Source organism: Lagopus muta, chromosome 7, assembly GCF_023343835.1.
Source record: "Lagopus muta isolate bLagMut1 chromosome 7, bLagMut1 primary, whole genome shotgun sequence".
Lineage (NCBI taxonomy): Eukaryota > Metazoa > Chordata > Aves > Galliformes > Phasianidae > Lagopus > Lagopus muta.
Genome location: NC_064439.1, coordinates 43,537,496 through 43,556,239, shown reverse-complemented (window position 1 = coordinate 43,556,239; position 18,744 = coordinate 43,537,496). Strand labels below are relative to the sequence as shown.

The window sequence follows — 18,744 nt, the reverse complement described above, 5'->3', positions numbered from 1 at the left end:
TATTTCTTTCAAAAAAGAAAATCTAAAGGGGTGGGATGGAGAAGAGGCTTAGGAAAGCAAAAGAAGCTTCCCAAGGGAACTGAACTGTTGGATGAGCTGAGATTGATGCAAGGCAGTGAGTATTGTCTTTTGGGGGCATAGTAAACACACCTAAATTGTTTTTTATTAAATGGAAAGAAATAATACATAGCAATTCTTGTCTTTCTCACACCATCCTATGTCTGCCTGTTGTGTGTGTCAAAACTGATAAGAAATTTAATCTCAATATCCAGTGTTAAAAATGCTTTCAGATGCTGGCATTCTGAGCACGCTGGGTAGAGACTAACTTTTTCATCTCCAGCCAACCTGAACTGTGCTACTCAGGCAGTCTGCTCTTAACAAAAGGCCAGAAATTGTGCCTGGGATTTCATTTTCCACTGCAAAGCATGGTGCAAGGAGACAGCTGACTGCTGACCTCCTCTTGTCATAGTGCTGACCTGGGATTCATAGCATGCAGAGCTCCCAGAACTCCTGCTGCCTTGCAGACCCACATTCACTTCAGAGGGCGTTTCTGTTCGCACCACTGCCAACTGTCCAGCTGGGAGGAGAGATAAGGGACAGGTTTGTCAACCCTGGGGGGGAAAGGGAAAGGGAACAGCTGAAGTCCTTGTAATAAAACATTGCCTTTACTCTGCCCTCTACTAAAAAAACAAAAAAACAAAAAAACAAAAAAAAAAAAAAAAAAAAAAAAAAAAAAAACAGGCAAAATGAGGCTAAAGATGAGACATCTGCAACTTCTGTAGAACTAGAAGGCTTTGTTTCTCCAAAATGTGAAAGAAAAGCCTTTGGAATGCAGGCTAAGCTGGAATTCACAAAGATAATACTAGTAAGGCTCTAACAGATAGCAGTTCTAACTTCAGTAATGCAGTTGTGACACGTTTTTCTCCCATGAAACTGCAAGCTGAAGGGAAAACTACATCTTTAGAACCCTGCCTCCATGCACTGCATGAGTTGTCACTGCACTGAGTACTAACCTCAGTTTCATGGAGGTTTCAGCACATTTCTGAAGAAAGCTGTAGCTGTTCCCAGAGCCAGTTTCCACAGAAGTATGTAGCATGATATGCAGTGACAAACAGCCTCACAAAATTCAGTCACTGTGTTTGAATAAAGGCAAGTGGGACCACCTCTGGACAAAAGCCACGCAGCTGCAGGAGAATGGTTCTTTCTTTTCCTAGTGTACCATGCACTCAGTTAAACCTGTACCTGGAAGGACCTGAAGTTCACCTGTTAGGCTGTGCACTGCATGTGTTAATGTCTGGAAATACTGCTTTTGTACAATACTGCACAGCTTCACTGGATATCGGCCCATCTCCACACATAAAAATGAAACCAAGGTGTAGAAACAGATATGGAGTAATGAAGATAATCTGTTGCTTCAAATAAAAATACCATCAACTTTAAAAAAGCACAACACAAAACACCTCCAGACCTCCAGTGACCCTGGTTGCCTTCTGCCAGTTGCCTTTTCTTTCTGTTCTAACAGCATAAGGGAAGCAAAGCCCTCTCCTCCCTTCCCCATGGGGGCTCACCCTGGAACAGACTCTTCCTCTTCATGCTCCAGGGACAGGGGGAAGGGGAGCCACAGACAACGTGAGATGAGAAGGAAGGACTCACACAACATTTAAAAGGTAATGTGTCTTTTATTGACCATAGGAAGACTGTGTTAGCTGGCTAGCACCTCTGTTTCCCACCTGTGGGATGTCCTTCCTGAAGCAGTGTGAGGCCATAATCCTCTCGGCTTGACTATTTCTGCATCTTTGTCAATGGGATCCTAGGCATGGTGCTGCACAACTGTATCCCCTTCACTGGATGCTCACCAGTTCCACTGAATGGAACTGCCAGACCAGAACTTTGCGGGACAGGGAAAAAAAGGCTTAAACAACACCTGTAACTCAGCAACTCCATGGATAGTAGGGAGGCTGTGCACAGGCTGGCTGAAGGCAACACCTTCACTCTCCATTTCCTCAGTTGCCTTCTGGCAGTGGACCAAAGCACCCTTTTGAGGCACTGGGCCGAGGCATCAGAGAAGCCAGGGTCTCATTCAGCTGAGTTCCCACCTCTTCATTGAGGAATCCTAGGCAACATGAACAGTGCAAACCTTTGTGGGAGATGGCTGTGCATTTATGTTCTCATTTTGGTCTTAGTGTGGATCTTCCTCCACTGACTCCATACTATCTCCTGCATGACACCTCCAGACATGCTCGATGGCAAAGATAGAGCCCAAAGATCTGCCTTCCTGATCCTCTCTCATGTCACCCACCAAATAAACCATTCGATCCATTCTTCAGAGGATCCCTTCTGCATAGATGTCTGTGCAGCAGCCAGGTGGCTTTCCCTCCACTTGGGGATCCCATACAGACTCCTTGCTCAGAGGTGGCTCCTAGCAAGGGCTGTTGCTCTTCCCAGCAGCCTGGGTTAGCTGCCAGGGAGATTGTCTTTCTGAGGCTTTGTGAGCACACCAGGAACCTCAACCTTACTGATAGACTTCTGAGAGGTTGGCACTAACTCAGTAATGCTTCTGTGCCATCCTGCCTCAAGTCTCATTGCTGCTGCAGAAGTGACCATATGCTAAGGACTCCTTTCTGTGGGTTCACTCCCGTGTGCCAACTTGCTTGCTAAGGCTGCTCCTATGTTCAGGAAAAGCCTTCTGTGTCCCATTGTGCATCCTGGGCTCCAACCCTGCTGCTCTGCACAAGGCTTCTTCAGGGATGTCACTGCCTTGCTGGTACTGACAGTTCAAAATAGCCCCAGACCACACAGATCTGGAATCATAGAGTGATTCTGTGAGCTAGAAAGGACCCACAAATCAAATTCCTGGCTCAACAGTAGAGAAAGTAATCGCATTACTACAATTAATCAGCACACTGCTAATATTTGAGAACACAAAGCAGACCTGAATTAGGCCTACATTTAATGGGAAATAATCCAGCAGTTGTGGCAGGGGTGTTCTGTCACAAACTCACCCAGTCTAAAACTTAAAACAAAAATATCTTAAAGCCATAATTAGACTTCAGCAAGCTCTGTAATGCTGGGAGCATATTTGCACTCCCCTTGGCCACTTCTCCCAAGCCACCACAGTATTTCATGACTTAGTTTCAAAACTCACCATGAAGGGTCCTGTGTCACCTTTGGCTCACTGCCATCTGCGTACAGATCCCTCCTGTACTGTAGCTTTCTGCACAGAACACAACATACAACTGTAAGTGAGCTGTCTGTTCATGCTGACGCACACAAAAAGTGAAATGAAAATCAGCTCCACTGGATTTCATTAGCGCAGATCATAACAGCTATGAAGATCTTACCCTCATAAAGAAATATCCCAGCTGGTGAAGAAGCAAACTTACTGCAGTAATCAGGATAAGTTTCATTCTTTATCACATGAGAAACATGCAGAGCTGACTTAAAGCAAGCTATGAACAAGAGCTGGAGATCACTTTGAATAGCCTCAAATACAACACTTACACAGAAAAGCTGTTCTTTCCCAGCTTTTTGCTTATGCCAACAAGAATTTAGCTGAGGCCTCCTCTTTTCCTTCTGTGCTAACTGCCGCATTTGTTGGCTGCACTGAGGGTTTCTAGCACATCCACACCTGTGGATACAGGGTGCTTGTTCTGTGCACCAGCTTTCTGCATCTCGAGTTAGTGACAGGTTGGAACCACACAGCCACAACAGAAACAACCACACAGAAACAAGGAAGCACTTCAGAGCCACAGCTACTGCTGTTCTTCACCTGACCGGTATTAAAGGTGCTATCATATTTAATTTTTATCTACACATCTTACCCTCCTGGTTTCCATGGATTTAAATCATTGTTAATTGTTCGAATCTACAACCACTGATCTCAATGGTTTTACGACACAAACTTATGTTTTGCTGAAGGCATCTAAGTTCTATGAACAGAAATGGACATACAGAGTAAGAGCTGAACTCCTGCAGGCAGACCTGATCTATGCAGGAAACCTTCTCTAGCTCTGTGGTTTTCTGAAACCATCTCGCTGCCTAAGCAGTGGACTGAGCTGCAGACTTCAGGCTGCCAAAAACTGACTGAAGCCATTTTAAACTCTTAACATTGTCCTGCAAATGGCATCTGGTAGCTGGTGTCCTACCTGCCAATTCTATACACAGAGAACAGAAAAATGTATTTAGTTTGTATTTGTGCAAAGATGGGTGCTAGGTGCAAATTTCACAAAGCTAGCACACCTTCAGCAGACCCACAAAATAGTACTTATATATGAGTCTGTAGTTACATAGACATTTAGTACAAGAAGCATTAGATATATTTACTTGTTTTCTATTGGCTCTATGTACCCAAACTAGCATGCATGCTCCCCGCTGTGGAGGAGGCATTTTTGGCTTTAAGCTGAGCCAGTGGTCACCATCTCCATTTCACAAGCTGAAAGAGCCGGGTCTGTTCAGACTAGAGAAGGCTTCAAGAAGACCTGATTGTGATCTTTCAGTATCTAAAGGGGGATGATAAGGTAGGAGACATACTTTTCAGCAGAGTCTGTTGTGGTGGTTTCAAACTGAAAGAGGGAAGGTTAAGACTGGATATAAGGAACTTATTTATTTATTAACAATAAGGATAGTGAGACATTGCAAAAGGTTGCCCAGAGAGGTGATGGATGATGTCCTTGGACTCACTCAAGGCCAGGCTGGATGGGACACTGAGCAGTGATCTAGCTGCAGATGTCCCTGTTCACTGCAGGGGAGCTGGACTAGGTGGCCATTAAGGGTCCCTTCCATCTCAAATGATTCTATGATCTCCCCCTGCCACTTAACCTTTCCCCCACCTACCAGCTGAGAGCTGGGCCTTTTCAGCCTGGAGAAGGCTCCAGGGGGACCTTATAGCAGCCTGCCAGTACCTGGAGTATGCCTACAGGAAAGCTGTGGAGGGACTTTTTGTAAGGGCACGTAGCAACAGGACAGGAAGAAATGGTTTCAAACTCGAAGAGGATAGATTTAGAATAGATGTTAGGAAGACATTATTTCCTGTGAGAGTAGTGAGGCACCTGAACAGGTTGCCCACAGAGGCTGTTAATGCCCCCTCCCTGGAGTTGTTCAAGGCCAGGCTGGATGGGGCTCCGAGCAACCTGGTCTAGTGGGAGGTGCCTATAGTAGAGGAGCTGGAACTAGAGGTCCCTTCCAACCTAAACCATTCTATGACTCTATGATTAGTGATTGAGCCATTTTAAAGTGTCTCAGTACACAAAAAAGTGAATTTTCAGGTTGCTTAAGAAAATAATTAAAAATACTGTCAAGCTTTATGACCCTTCCAAGGCCTTTCATGAGTTGTGGAGCAAGAGCTCTTGCAGATGGAAGAGCTAGTCCACCTGAAAAGGCCCAAGGTGCAAGTATAAGAAATTAGAGATTGCAGAGGAGCTTGGAATGCTTATGAGCAGCACTCATTTGATAACACTGCATGTACTGCATTTTCTCTACTAATCTTTCAATCGTGTTCAAATAAACTTCTAATACAATTTTAAAAATTATTATTCTTCTACGGTGTTTTCCAAACCAAGCATACCACGCACCGCAGTAACAGCACCTGTCTCCTCCCCCCCCGAGTCTCCTTCTGCTAGGAGATATATGTTGAACATAATCCTAAATGTCAACTTTCGCTCTCCACATAGCAGGAAATTTAGGTTAGTTGTTAGGAGGAAGCTTTTCATTATGAAGGTGGTGAGGCTCTGGCACAGGCTGCCCAGAGAAGCTGTGGATGCCCCATCCCTGGTGGTATTCCAGGCCAGGTTGGATGGGGCCTTGGGCAGCCTGGTCTGGTGGGTAGCAGCCCTGCCCACAGCAGGGGAGTTGGAACTAGATGATCTTTTTGGTTCTTTCCAACCCAAGAAATTCTATGATTCTGTGATTCTTGCTCATTTCAGCATGGCGTTTTGTTTTACATACCTTTGTCACCACCACGTGGCAAATGTATGAATTACTCTCTTAAAGAATAGTGACAAACAAATCACGTAGTTTTGGTAGATACTATCATCCAAGAAGCTGAAGAATGAAGGGCAGCTTTCTATAAGGTTATGCTCTGCAGCACGGTCATAACTGCATTCCTCTTCACTCTTCATATGCTTCACTCATACCAGTCAGGTAGTTTGTTTTATGGTTCTAGCTGCAGTGCCACTAAAGCCATTGCTAGCCTAGTGCATGACATTGTCCACAAGGAAATGTATTTGTCACGTGAAGTTAGGTATAGCAGGAACAGCCTCGCACTGTGGATGAACACTCTTTTTGCTGTAATAATCTTCCATTTCATTGCACAAGTAAGCTGAAGCACTTCTAGAGCTTCCCAATTCAGTATTCTATTCGTTCTATTACCATTCAGTAATAGAATGACAGATTTTTTTATTGATTCAAATGAATAACAGACACTGGTACAATGAAAGGAACATCAGTTGGTCACTGATAACATATTTGGTGAAGCTTTGTAGAGTCTCAAAAGCTCAGCAAGCAGCAAACCACCTGAAATACCAGGTAGAGTGCTGCCAGGCAAATCAGTTGGCACCACAAAGGGGCGAAGGGTAACCTTGTTCCATGTGAACCATCCACTGGACAGGAAGACTGAAGGATTTTTGATAGGGAAAGAGGAATTTATATGCAGAATGATGGGCAAGGTGTTGTCACAAACAGGTACTGGCTGCCCACTGCACTCCTCAGCCTGCCTTCAGGGTGGCAAAGAGCACTGTGAAAGAGCCAAGGGACGAGGTACATAGAAACATGACGGCGAGCAGAATCTCAAATGCTTATTAAAGGAAATGCCTAATGGCAAAATTGGAAGCCAAAGGAATGTGATGAAACACCAGTGCTAAGTGTGACTTATTTCACCAGTGACATATCAAAACGCCCGCTGCTCCTTTTTGGGGCGAGGGTTGTGGTTAGACTGTTTGGTGAGCACATCGCTACTGTTTCAGCAGCGCTTAAGGATAACGCGAATCAACCCCTCCCTTCTCCTGCCGCAGCTTCCCCATAGCACAGACAAGCTACGCCCACCCGCCCCGCAGTCCGCCGCGATACACGCAGGCCGCGGGTCGTTAGGCGCCTACTTCCTTAGCAACCCGCGGAGCCCCGCCCTTTCCGGTGAACGCGACGTTCCCATTGGCTGTGGGGAGGCTATATATTGACGTCATACGGCCCGCGCCTTCCTTTTCGTTCCGCGCCCGCCGAGGCCTCCACACGGCGTTGTCCGCGTGAGTCGCGGCTCCGGCGGGGCGGTTTGGGGGCTGGTGGCGGTGCGCGCACCTTGAGGCGTTAATGGCTCTTAGCGGGTGTTCTATGCGTGCTCCCCTCAGCGGGCCGAGCTTCCTCGGGAAAGCAGAGGGGGATTGAAGGGTAGGCCGCCGGCGCGGGCAAGATGGCGGCCGGGGCGCCCGCCACGTGAGGGACTGAGCTGGGTGGTTGTGCCCGCAGGTTCCCTGTCGTTGCTTCTTAAGGGAAACTCCACGATGTCCGGAGGTCTCGATGTCCTGCAGATGAAGGAGGAGGATGTCCTTAAGTTCCTCGCTGCCGGGACCCACCTGGGAGGCACCAACCTCGACTTCCAGATGGAGCAATATATCTACAAGAGGAAGAGCGATGGTAGATTGCTGGGGTGGGAGTCTGGGTTGCAACAACAGGCCTAGCTGTGAGTTGATGAGCAAAACTGGGAAAAAGAGCCGATTGCTACCGTTTCAGTTTCCCAGTAGTTCGTGGCCCTGCAAAGTACAGAAATTCAAACAAATCGCGTTCCTCAAAAAAGTAAAACAAAGCACTTCTGATAGAACACAAAGGATTGAGGCGTCTCTACTAGTTCCTGACTGTAGCAATGTAGCAATAAGTGTAGTCTCAGTAGTAATTCGTGCTTCTTGTGCTGTTCTTAAATCTACTAGGCACCATGTGAAAAGGTTCCGGCTCATAACAGACACAGGTTTGTATTTATGGGTTGGACCATAATGGCTACAGTTAAACTATTTTAAAATAATGCTGTTGGATTTTTCTTGGAACAGCTTTCTGCTAACTCGTGTTTTGTAGTAACTGCAGCTCTGTGACAAGTTTAATAGCAGGCGAGTGCTGTCTTGATTTAGAAATTTCTTTACTTGTTACTCTAAATCGTTTTGTCACTTGTAGGTATTTACATTATCAATCTCAAGAGGACCTGGGAGAAGCTCCTCCTGGCAGCCCGTGCTATTGTGGCTATTGAGAATCCAGCTGATGTGAGCGTCATTTCTTCCAGGAATACTGGACAGGTATGGGAGTTCTTTACTTACCTGAGGCATTCAGTATTGGGGGCAGGACTGTTGCCCTGTACCAGTGCATGCCATTGGCAGCTTGATGATAAAACAGTGACCCAACAGCTTCAGAAGTGTATTTCTTATGCTGTGGTTGAAGTGTAGAGCAGCTCTATAGAGGGTCTGTGCACAGCCCCAGATCCTGTAGATTTCAGGGCAGATATGAGTAGTTGAACAGTATGTTTTTTTCCTTTTAGCCTTATTTGAATATGTTCTGCTGGACCTCCTCCATTTTTGGGGTCACCAGCGTGGCTTTTGGGAACAAAAAGCACCTGATAGATCTAAGTTTTTTTTTTTCCAAAGAGGGAATAATATTCTTTTACTAGAAGGGGAATTGTAACAAGGAAACAAACATTTCAGATTTTTCCTGTAGATTTTAAGCAGAGAAACTTTCATAGAAAGGGATGCACCATTCAAATTAAATCTAATTGTCACTGAGGTTTACTGCTCAACTTAATTTCTTTCTCCTAATCTAGACAGTGCCACAAACATAGGAGAGAATGCAGAATGACTTTGAGTGGATTTACAAAAGAAAGATGGGAGCACCTACTTATCCAACTTGCACACTGTTAAAGCTTGATGCTGAGGTCAGTTCCTGACCGATGAGCTCTCAAGTGTCGGAAGTGTGCTACAACAAGGCAGTTGGCAGAGTGCTTGCTAATGCCAGGAGAGGAGCTGCCTCTATGATTGGTGTTTGATAGCAGCTCTGCCACATGCTCTGTGGCTTATGCTTGAGAAATTAGAAACTATTGCAAATGAGCAGGAACTAGCAGTTGCAATCTTAGTGGACACTGTTACAGTTTCCATATATGTACTAGTGAGCCTTCTTTGTAGTTAATAAATATTATGCTACTGCATAGTAAATGGATGCAGAAATAATGGAGGAGAATGGCTTTTTTTTTTTTTTTTTCTTATATGACTCGAGAACAGTCCAGGGAGAGCAGGAATGTGGTTTAGGAATTGAACTTTGTAGGTCACTTTGATGGTTGGACTTGGTGATCTTGAAGCGTCGCTTTCCAACCTAGATGATTCTGTAATGCCATTTGTTTAATGTACCCTTTTCATGGTTTGATGGAGGTTCTTGACTTTGGAGTGGAGCATACAACACAGTTTAATGGGGGGGAGGGAGACTTGTTCTTCACACTGACTGCACAGCCTTACTGGTGGATGTGTTCTTATCACTCCTTTTTGTGGTGTTTTGTAGTTATCTTTAAAAGCGGTATGATTTTCACTCATCCAGAGAACTGGTATGTTAAGCCCCGGTGTTATAGGAATGGAAACAAGTTTACGTGGTCACTGATAGCATGCCAGGGTGAGTTGGTTGAAACTGAATTTCCTACTTCACCTCTTGATTTGTTTTGCAGCGTGCTGTTCTGAAGTTTGCTGCTGCCACCGGGGCTACTCCTATTGCTGGACGTTTCACTCCTGGTACTTTCACAAATCAGATCCAGGCAGCTTTCCGTGAGCCACGGCTCCTGGTTGTTACAGATCCCCGAGCTGATCATCAGCCACTGACTGAGGCTTCTTATGTCAACATCCCCACCATTGCACTGTGCAACACTGACTCCCCACTGCGCTATGTGGACATTGCTATCCCCTGCAACAACAAGGTTACTGCTTTGTAGAATGTAAAGCTGCTTTCTCTAGAGTGTGCTGTAGGTTGCAAGATAGATGTTTTTTGTAGGGAAGGTTAGCATGTATCTGGTGTGACTCCCAGGGTGGTTAGCTAATAAATTTCTGCCAAGCCAACAGGTAGGTGAGGAGGGTTTGAGCTTGCACACTGTTGGAGCTTGGAGCTGAGGCCAACTTCTGGCCAAGGAACTCTCAAGCGTAGGATGTGTGCTACAGTAACATGGCAGGACTTACTGACAGCCTGAGGGTCTTCGTGTCCCCGTGAAAGGAGTTTGGTAGTCAATCTTGCCACAGTTCATGAGCATGAAAGAAAAGTAACATGACTTTGTGAAGAAACTGTTATGAAGTAGACTCTTACTAGCAGCTGGAAGGTAAAATCTAGGGAAGTGGTAAACTAGCTTTGATCTCTAGATATCTAGACACTGCTACTAACAAAACAATGTAAGCTAAATCTGAGCTGGAATGAGTCTGTAAGATTAATTTCTTTGTATTAGCATGTGGTATGGATGTGTAATCCTTGTGTTTTTGGATAAGATTTACATGGGACATTGAATAGGAGTACTGATTGAGGCAAATTCAAATGCAGGTGACTGCAGTGCTGCAGAGACCTGAAAATGTTGCTGAGAATTTGAATTTGCTGTGTCCTGAGTCCATGGACATCATAGATCTGTCAGGGATTCTCTTGCCTGAAAAGAATTTTGTGTGCAAATAAGTTTCCTTTTAAAGGTGTGTGAGGGCAGGGGAGGGAAAAGGCATTTAAAGGTGTATATTTGAAGCAGATCTTAATGTAACTTTGTTTTCCTGTTCCAGGGAGCCCATTCAGTGGGCCTGATGTGGTGGATGCTGGCTCGAGAGGTCCTGCGCATGCGTGGCACCATCTCCCGTGAACATCCATGGGAAGTCATGCCTGACTTGTACTTCTACAGGGATCCTGAGGAGGTAAAGACCTGTGGGAGGGAGTGTGAGTGAGATGTGCTGCTTGTATACCTGCCCATGGTTCTCTGTGCTTGCCCCTGAGGGCAGATACTTGTCAGTCTCATAGATTTGACTAAGTGTCAAATCTATGAGATTAATTGGTTGTCTGTCAGCTGGTACATGTTGTCTGGTGTGTGGTGAGGTGTGTCTGTTCCTGTGCTATGTTGGCTGTGTTCTTCATTGCAGATTGAGAAGGAGGAGCAGGCTGCTGCTGAGAAAGCAGTGACAAAGGAGGAGTTCCAGACCGAATGGACAGCCCCAGCTCCTGAATTCACTGCTCCTCCTCAGCCTGAGGTTGCTGATTGGTCTGAGGGAGTGCAGGTCCCATCTGTGCCAATCCAGCAGTTCCCCACAGGTCAGTTTTGTGAAGGGGTGTCTAGAGGAATTGGGATCTAGAGAGCAGAAATGAATTGTCACTGTGTGATTAGCTGCAGGGTTATGCACAGTGGTGGTGTACTGATTCATCTGTCTTTAACAAGTCACAGATACTGGTATTTTGTAGGGAAAATTGAGGAGTATACTTCACTTGCTTTATGCAAGTTTTTGCCAGCAATGTCTTTAAGCAGTAAAATGATGCGTTTTTAAGGCAGAGTGGATGTGAGCGTGTACCTTAGTTACTGCACTTGGAAGTCCCAAGTAAGTTGATTTGGAGTCATGAGAAGAACACTAGTTTGTGTACTTGCATATACCTGTACAAGAATGTCAGTGTGCACTGTGTTTTATGGATAAAAAGAGTAGGAATGCAATGAATTTTGTTGTTTGTAATTTCAGAGGACTGGAGCGCCCAGCCTGCCACTGAGGACTGGTCAGCAGCTCCCACTGCCCAAGCTACAGAGTGGGTTGGAACTACCACAGAGTGGTCTTAACTTCAGAGCCGCTGTACTGTCAAAAATAAAGATCAGTTTAATATCCATTCTACTTGTACGAGTGCTGGTTGGTATGGTTTTTTTTTCTTCAACATGCTGGAGGGTTGGGATGTCAGCCAAAGGCCTCACAGACTTGAGAGGTGGGCCTGTGTGAACAGTATGAAGTTCAGCAATGTCAGGTGCAAGACCATCCACCTGGGTCATGGAAATTCTAGATGTATGCAGATAGGGAGAAAAAAATCAGAGCAGCCCTGCAGAGAGGGACTTGAGTGTTCTAGTGGACAAAAAATGACATGAGCCAGCAGTGTGCTTTTGCAGCTTGGAAGGCCAACAGGATACTGAGCTGCAACAAGAGGGGCGGCCAGCAGGGTGCTGGGGCTGATTGTACCTCTCTGCTGTGCCCCTGTGAGGCCCCATGTGGAGTAGTGCATTCAGGCCTGGTGCTGCAGCACAAGATGTGGGGGGGATCTGTTAGAGTGGGTCTAGAGGAGAGTCATGAACATCATCAGAGAAAGGAGCACCTCTTTATGGAGAAAGGTTGAAGGAGCTGGGCTTCAGCCTGTAGAAGGCTCATCAGTAGTTGATGTGGGATTGGGGTTTGGGTTTCAGATAAAAAATGTTGATAATGTTGAATAGAGTTTGCTCTACTCAAAAACCAAGGATTTTTCTGCTTTTTGTGTTGTCCTGCCATTGGAGAGGCTCAGTTGCAAAAGGAGCTGGGAGAACAAGATGTAAAAAACATACTCTGCACTGCAGCTGGGGAGAATGGCCTCACCTGGAGACTGTGGTAGAAAGCACTATGGAGACTCAAAGCCCACTGCACTCCAACTGAAAAGAGATACTGGCAGCATATGGAGGGGTTTGGGCTGCTTCAGAAGTGGTTGGTACTGAAGTACAACTCATTTGGCACCCTGACTACCTGGGCTGGGTGGGATGCAAAGTGAGAGTCCACTGTATGCATCGTGCATCTGACACTACAAAGAAGGACAGGAGGGATGTTGACAGTTTTTTGGTGGTGTGAGCTCAATTCATGCCATTGTATTTGTACATGGCTAATTAAGGGACATGGCTTCTTGCTCCTGGTTGTGCAGATCCCTCAAAGTGAGCTGCTTCCCCCTAGGCTGCTAGTAAAGCTGGTGAACCACAAGATGGCGGTGTCAGCAACTCAGCCTGGCTGGCTCAGAGATGAGTGCTGTGATTAACCCCAAGCAGGGGAAAATTGCATCCTTGAGTCTCCAGGGAGCATCTCACCACTTTTTTTGTTTGCTTTTAATCTTGTTCTATTCCTAGCACTCAGGGAAGGGACAGCAGGATCCAGCAGCTTCTGCTCTACCAGATCTTCAAGCTGTGGCTGCTGGAGGTTGTGCCAATGACTCGGACAAGCTTTTGCCATAACCACATGCCTAGGCACTGCTCATTTCTGTGCCGTGGCTGAAAACTCCCAGATGAGGCTGCACAGCCGAGAAATCTGACTGAGGATCACTGCCTCACTTGTGATGCTGAACTCGGTGGTGTTGCTCAAGTAGTTGGTTCTGCCAGAGTTTGTTTGCCCCCGGAGAGAGAGCCGAGGGGATGAAGGGTTGTTTGCCTTTTGGGTCGGAACTATGGGGTGTAGATCACATGATGACCACGCCAGCTTTTCAGACGTGCTAACACAAGGGGCTTCTGGGGGCAGGCAAAACTCCGTGCATCATTTCCACCTGGCAGGGGTGATCACGATGAGCTGCTCAGCTGCAAAACCTGAGTCCTGAGCATTTCCGATAGCCCGGTAGATGGGGCTGTTAGTCCTGGTTTGTCCGACTGCCAACTGCCCCCAGGCCGGGCAGGGCTTGTCCAGCCGGTACTCTCCTGCCTCCCCTGGCTTTTTCGTTCCCTGCAGCAGGATGGTAAATTTTCCCTCATACTACACTTTTCACAACTGTGTTTTGTATATAAACCGAGTGTTAAACTTGCTGCCTCCCAGCTCAGCTGTACTTTATAATTCTCTCTGAGGGAGCAGCTGTGGGATGCTGTTGGCTTCCAGCAGAGGAATGCAGTGCTCCTAATTTAAGATGCCTCAGAAACTTTCTAGCTCATCCATCTTTCTTGGCACATCACCTCCAGCATTTCTGAAGGGACTTGTCTCCTCCTCAAAGCAAAGTAGCAAAGTCAGGTTGTACAACTTTGTACCTATTGGCTTTGCTTAAATGAGGAGAGATGAGCAGCACATGTGGAGAGGAAAGCAGAGCGAGTACCACTTCCCTTTACTTGTGTCTTGCTCCAATTTATAGGAGGGAGATGAGGTTCTTTTAATATCTGTATACTCGGTGTGAGATTAAGAAACAGTATGGTGGTCTGACCAGTTTATTACAAAACCTAATCAGGGAGACGGGGAAGGGAAGGAGGGCGATAGAAAAGATGGGAAAGAAGCAAGAATTGCGTAAAGCGGGGAGAGTCACCAGCAGGATCCAGCAGCGGTACATTGCACGGCGTTTGAAGGTCCGAGGCAGCGGGGGCGGGGAGCAGCAGCGCGGCGGCCTTGGGCAGCGAGCGGGGAGCGAGCAGGCAGCGGAGGCGGTTGCAGAGGCAAGCCTTGAGGAAGCAGCAGCGCTCAGGCAGCAGGCCGGGAGAGTTCGACAGCATGCAGGCGTCACCTCACGAGGAATGTGATCGTCAGGAATCCTTGATCTTCTTCATGAGGAACCCGTTGCCAGAAACCTCTCCTCATGGTTTTCCGTTCCTCTTTTTATCCTCGTTCTCCTGCCTACGTGACAAGGAGGGGCCTCAAGCTAGAGTCATTGAATACCGCCGGAGATGGTCATCATCCTGAGATAAGGCCACACAAAGGAGCACTTCACAGCCATTTAGCTGCAGCTCATCTCTCTCGTTGCCCCGGCCTTGTCCATCTTGTCTCCCACACAAAGGATCTCACAACCTTTGCCCAGGACTTGCCTGGCCTTGTTCATCTGTGTCCTTCAGACAAAGCATTTCACAGCCCTTGCTCGGGATTTGTCTGCACTTGAACAAGTCCATTTGTGTCCCCAGCAAGCTTTGAGACACAGACGTTAACAATCTCTTACAACTTGTTATTTTGCTATTAGAGGCTCTAATAAACAAGATTACTGATAAACAAGACTAAAAACACACATATAACCCTAATGCTCCCCTCTCAGTGCATGTTTTCTGCAGGTGTTAAGCCTGGTTTCTTCACCCAGCTGGGTATGGCTCCATAAGCCCCAGGTGCTAGAGCACTTCCTCTCCTTTCCCACAAGGATTGCTGTGAGGGGAACAGGTGAGTGCTTCTGATTTCTTCTTTCTTTTGTACAAAGAGCACGTTTTATTTGAGTGGTGCATACAGCCAGTGCCTGTCCATCACATAGCTGAGAAATGCAGTAACTGGTTTTGCTGACGTCAAGGGTTCAACCCTTTGAAAAGCTGTGAGCTTAGCTTTAAATGTGCTTTTGTTTGCCTGAACATGGCTTGGATTTCTCCTGCTGGAGTTTGACTTTAAGGCTCTTCCTACATGTTGTTTTAAACTAAGAATTAAGATTTCTTGAACCACGCCTCAAATATGAAGCAAGGAGCTCAATGAAAATGTCAAATGTGAGACTTCTGATATAAAATGCTGCAAGTTTCCAGCACCGCCTGGTGCACAGGTGAGACCTGCACTGGAGAACCATCCTCTTGAGGCTGCAAGTTGGTCTGCACTGGCTGAAAAGTAGAAATGCAGGAATCTGCTCCATTGGGAACCAGGAGGTGGAGGTTTGGGTAAGTAACAAAGTCTTTGTTTGTTTGATTTGATTTTAAATCCTGACTGTCTGTCCTTCTAGAACTACACAAAGAGTGGATAGATTTATTCTTGCGTCTAATGTTTGCTTTGTAGGTACCTGTGTTAGAACTGAGAGTCTCCTGGCTGGATGCAGTGTGGGAAAGGTTTGGTGTGTGTATGTACAACACAGCATCTGTTCTGGTATAAGAAGGCTGCTGTTGCACTCTGCTGTGTTCTGAAACAGTGCTTTTGTGATTAGTGACTTCTGAGGCTCTTCTGCTAACAATAAATTGTAACACAAAATACAAAGGAGGGCAACAAACGTCTCCCATGGGGGTAATGCAAAGTGGAGGTGATGAGGATAGGGTTTTGGACCTTATTGGATTAGATGAGGTATGATGGAGGCCACCATGGATGAGTCTCATGACATGGAGCCTCCTATGGTCATCTCTCATGGGTTAGGGTCACAATAAGTGGTTACTGCAGTATGTGAAGAGCTTGCTACAGAACTAGCACTGATGCCTTGGAGCCACTTTGGAGACACTGTTTCTGGGAAGCCTCAGTCTTCTGCCTGGTGCCTTGATGGACCCCAAACCTCCTGGGGCTCCCTTCTCACCCACTGCCAGGTGGAACAATAGCAGGAAATGGAATGGGGAAAGGCAGCATTTCCCATTCCTGTCAGACAAGGAGGATTATTAGAATATGGCTGTGAGGTCTTGCTGTACTTCTGTTTTGAGTTACAGTGAGGAGGTGTGAGCTTTGTCCCAGTCAAAAAGCTGTCCTTGCTATGTGCACCTCCCTGTATCTTTGGATGGATATTTGATTTTGTTCCTGAATTTCTTCCTTGTTACTGGCATTTATGAGGATGGAAGTGGTCTGAAAGAAACATCCCTGATATTTGGCTTTCCTATAGATGTTTTACAATTCCACTGTCTTTGTACAAGGTAACCAGCTTTGTCAGTGGCTCAATGCTGAGGGCAGTGCAAAGGTTTCCCCACTGCCAGCTTTCTGCTGCTGTGGAACAGCCTTATCCCAATGTGGGGGTGATGCACTTCCAACAGGGCTGTAGCAACCCTGTGCAGCAAATTATTTTGGGATGCCTTTACAGGGTTATCTCAGCAGATTAAGGGAACATCTGTTGGCAGCACTGTAGTGCATGATAGGGTTTTATCGACAAGGAAATAGATATCCAATACTAGTATTTTGCACCTCTGGGAATGACTGAAGTTCATGTCTTGCGGTGCTCACTTGGTGCCACATGTGCTGTTGTGGCAGTGAGCTGAAACATAGTGACCTGAAACATAGCAACATCTTTGCCAAGGGAGGGACAGTGGGGCAAGAGGTAGCATCTCTTGGGAATCTGATGCTGCTGGGTGTGATTCTGGTATCTGTCAAAGCAGTGTGTTAGTGACCATCCCAGATATCCCCCTAACCCTCTTCCCCTCCCTACAGTGGTGGTTGTGCTGTAGCTGAGCATGAATCACTCAAAGTAGGAGAAAAGTTGATGGCAATGGGCCAGGATAGGGTGAAAGGACAGTTTCTCACCCATACTCTTGCCGTCAGCATGAAATACTTGGTGTGTGTATGTTCCCAACTGTTTGTCTTATGTTCCCTGAATATTTATCATCTGTCCTTAAACTCTTCTATATTTGACATATTTGCTCAGATTCCTTCATTTCCTCTAAAATGAACTTGACTTTCGCTATCTTGCCTTTGCCTTTAGTGAATGGAACTGTTCATACTCTATTTATCCCCTGTGACCAAAGGAGGGGCTCGTGATGGCAACTGATGCACAGCACCTGCATAGCCTCAGCCAAGCCCAGAAAGATAATTTATAAGCATGCACATACCCCCTCTGCATGGTTTCTCCTTGCCACCTCTTACTCTTTCAGAAGTCTGCTATCAGCAGAGGGCAATGGTGCCCTGCTGAGCTGCGGCTGCTTGCGGTCTCCATTAGTTATTTATTTATACATGTGCAGGGTGGAAATGCTTCTGCAGCTTTCCCCAGCAAAATGCTGGGCTTCCTAAAGTGCAGCAGCTCTCTTTGCTGGGGCACAAACTTGGTGCTGGGGTGCAAAGCAAGCCCCCCGGGCTGCCCACTTCAGCTGCTGCCCATGGAGCAGGGGGCAGCTGTGATGCACAAGCTGCTGTGCCAAAGTGCTCTATTTACTGAAGAAACAATGTGTTTTTGGGTTTTTTTTTTCCCTCTCTACCTGATTTTCGATGGTCTTCCTGACACCTAGTTTTAATTAACCTGATAGTAAACTTCGTATTTGGGAGATCGTAAACAACTTAGTGCTTAGACACTGGATTATTCACTGTGTCTGCTATCTAGAAAAATCTAAATGATAATAATAAAGTGTTCCATATGTGTAAAATGCTTCCCATTGAGAGCAAGGTTTGGTTCTGCAGCCTTTTTGCAGAAGCCTTGGTTCCCCTAAACAACTTTGCGCGGTTGGTTGGAATGGTAGGAGAGAGGCTGGGATGACTGCAGCTGCTGTTCCCCAGTGATATGCTATGGGTTACTTACTTGGCTTTATTACTATTTCATCTATGACTCACCTTATCCATGCACTCAATCACTGTGATGGTTTGCCCAAATCCACACTGTCCAGGTAATGGTTCTGTGTCACTATGGTGGATTTTATTTTATATGAAAGTTGCTACAGGAAAGCAGGAGTGGAACCGGGAGTGGGGGAATCACTCAGATGGACTTTTCTGTGGAAGAAATGTTATGTGGATCTGTGTTTTCCCTTTTTCTTTACTACAAATATGGTTTCCAAATTCTAGTGATTCTTGCTGATTTCTTAGGGAAGCCATAGGTTCCTTCTGGAAGTGTGGTCACCCATGGAAGGACCCAGTTATGAAGATAATTGCAATTGTGCCAAAGGCTCTGGGGGACAAAGATGATTTTCAGATCCCACGGTGAAGACCTTGGTCTACATCTGAGCACATGGAGGAGATGAGTGTCCTTAAGTAATGCCATGTGATACGTAGAAGATTTAGAGACAATATTCACCATCTTTTCAGCATGACTGTAGATGGTTGAATTGAAGGGGAGCAGGGGAATTGGATTCTGTGATTGGAAATGAGTAATTGCAGCAAAGCCAGAGCTTCCAGCATTAGCTTGCTGCAGCATCACATTGATGTGGTTCATTTCAACACACTGCTGAATTCAGATTCAGCAATTATGACTTTATTGTGCGAGGCA

The 18,744-nt window shown here is 46.1% G+C and overlaps 2 protein-coding genes and 2 non-coding genes across 4 annotated transcripts in view; all 4 read left to right on the top strand.

Annotated features, from left to right (window-relative positions):
• The first annotated feature begins 7,126 nt into the window (after positions 1 to 7,126).
• Positions 7,127 to 11,832, top strand: RPSA (ribosomal protein SA). Its single transcript, XM_048952128.1, has 7 exons — positions 7,127 to 7,235; positions 7,456 to 7,623; positions 8,152 to 8,270; positions 9,677 to 9,922; positions 10,755 to 10,883; positions 11,106 to 11,274; positions 11,691 to 11,832. Exons 2-7 carry the CDS (start codon positions 7,491 to 7,493, stop codon positions 11,783 to 11,785), a joined length of 891 nt encoding a protein of 296 aa, XP_048808085.1. The 5' UTR covers positions 7,127 to 7,235; positions 7,456 to 7,490; the 3' UTR covers positions 11,786 to 11,832.
• LOC125696530 (small nucleolar RNA SNORA62/SNORA6 family) lies at positions 8,871 to 9,029 on the top strand. The gene has a single exon (XR_007378377.1). It is a non-coding gene; the product is annotated as a small nucleolar RNA SNORA62/SNORA6 family (small nucleolar RNA).
• On the top strand, positions 10,085 to 10,240 carry LOC125696531 (small nucleolar RNA SNORA62/SNORA6 family). Its single transcript, XR_007378378.1, has one exon. It is a non-coding gene; the product is annotated as a small nucleolar RNA SNORA62/SNORA6 family (small nucleolar RNA).
• A 3,211-nt stretch (positions 11,833 to 15,043) lies between the features above and the next one.
• The window catches only part of LOC125696427 (myosin VIIA and Rab interacting protein), a 332,017-nt gene continuing 328,316 nt past the window's right edge, over positions 15,044 to 18,744 (top strand). Inside the window, exon 1 of the mRNA XM_048952071.1 lies at positions 15,044 to 15,532. The gene's annotated coding sequence lies outside the window, so the exon portion shown is untranslated. The remainder of the gene's footprint in view (positions 15,533 to 18,744) is intronic.

What these genes read in the sequence shown, in the direction of transcription:
- RPSA (XM_048952128.1), top strand. Translation starts at nt 7,491, where the DNA reads ATGTCCGGAGGTCTCGATGTCCTGCAGATGAAGGAGGAGGATGTCCTT. An exon ending in TCTACAGGGATCCTGAGGAG is followed by an intron (nt 10,884 to 11,105) that starts GTAAAGACCTGT and finishes TCTTCATTGCAG; the next exon opens with ATTGAGAAGGAGGAGCAGGC. An exon ending in AATCCAGCAGTTCCCCACAG is followed by an intron (nt 11,275 to 11,690) that starts GTCAGTTTTGTG and finishes TTGTAATTTCAG; the next exon opens with AGGACTGGAGCGCCCAGCCT.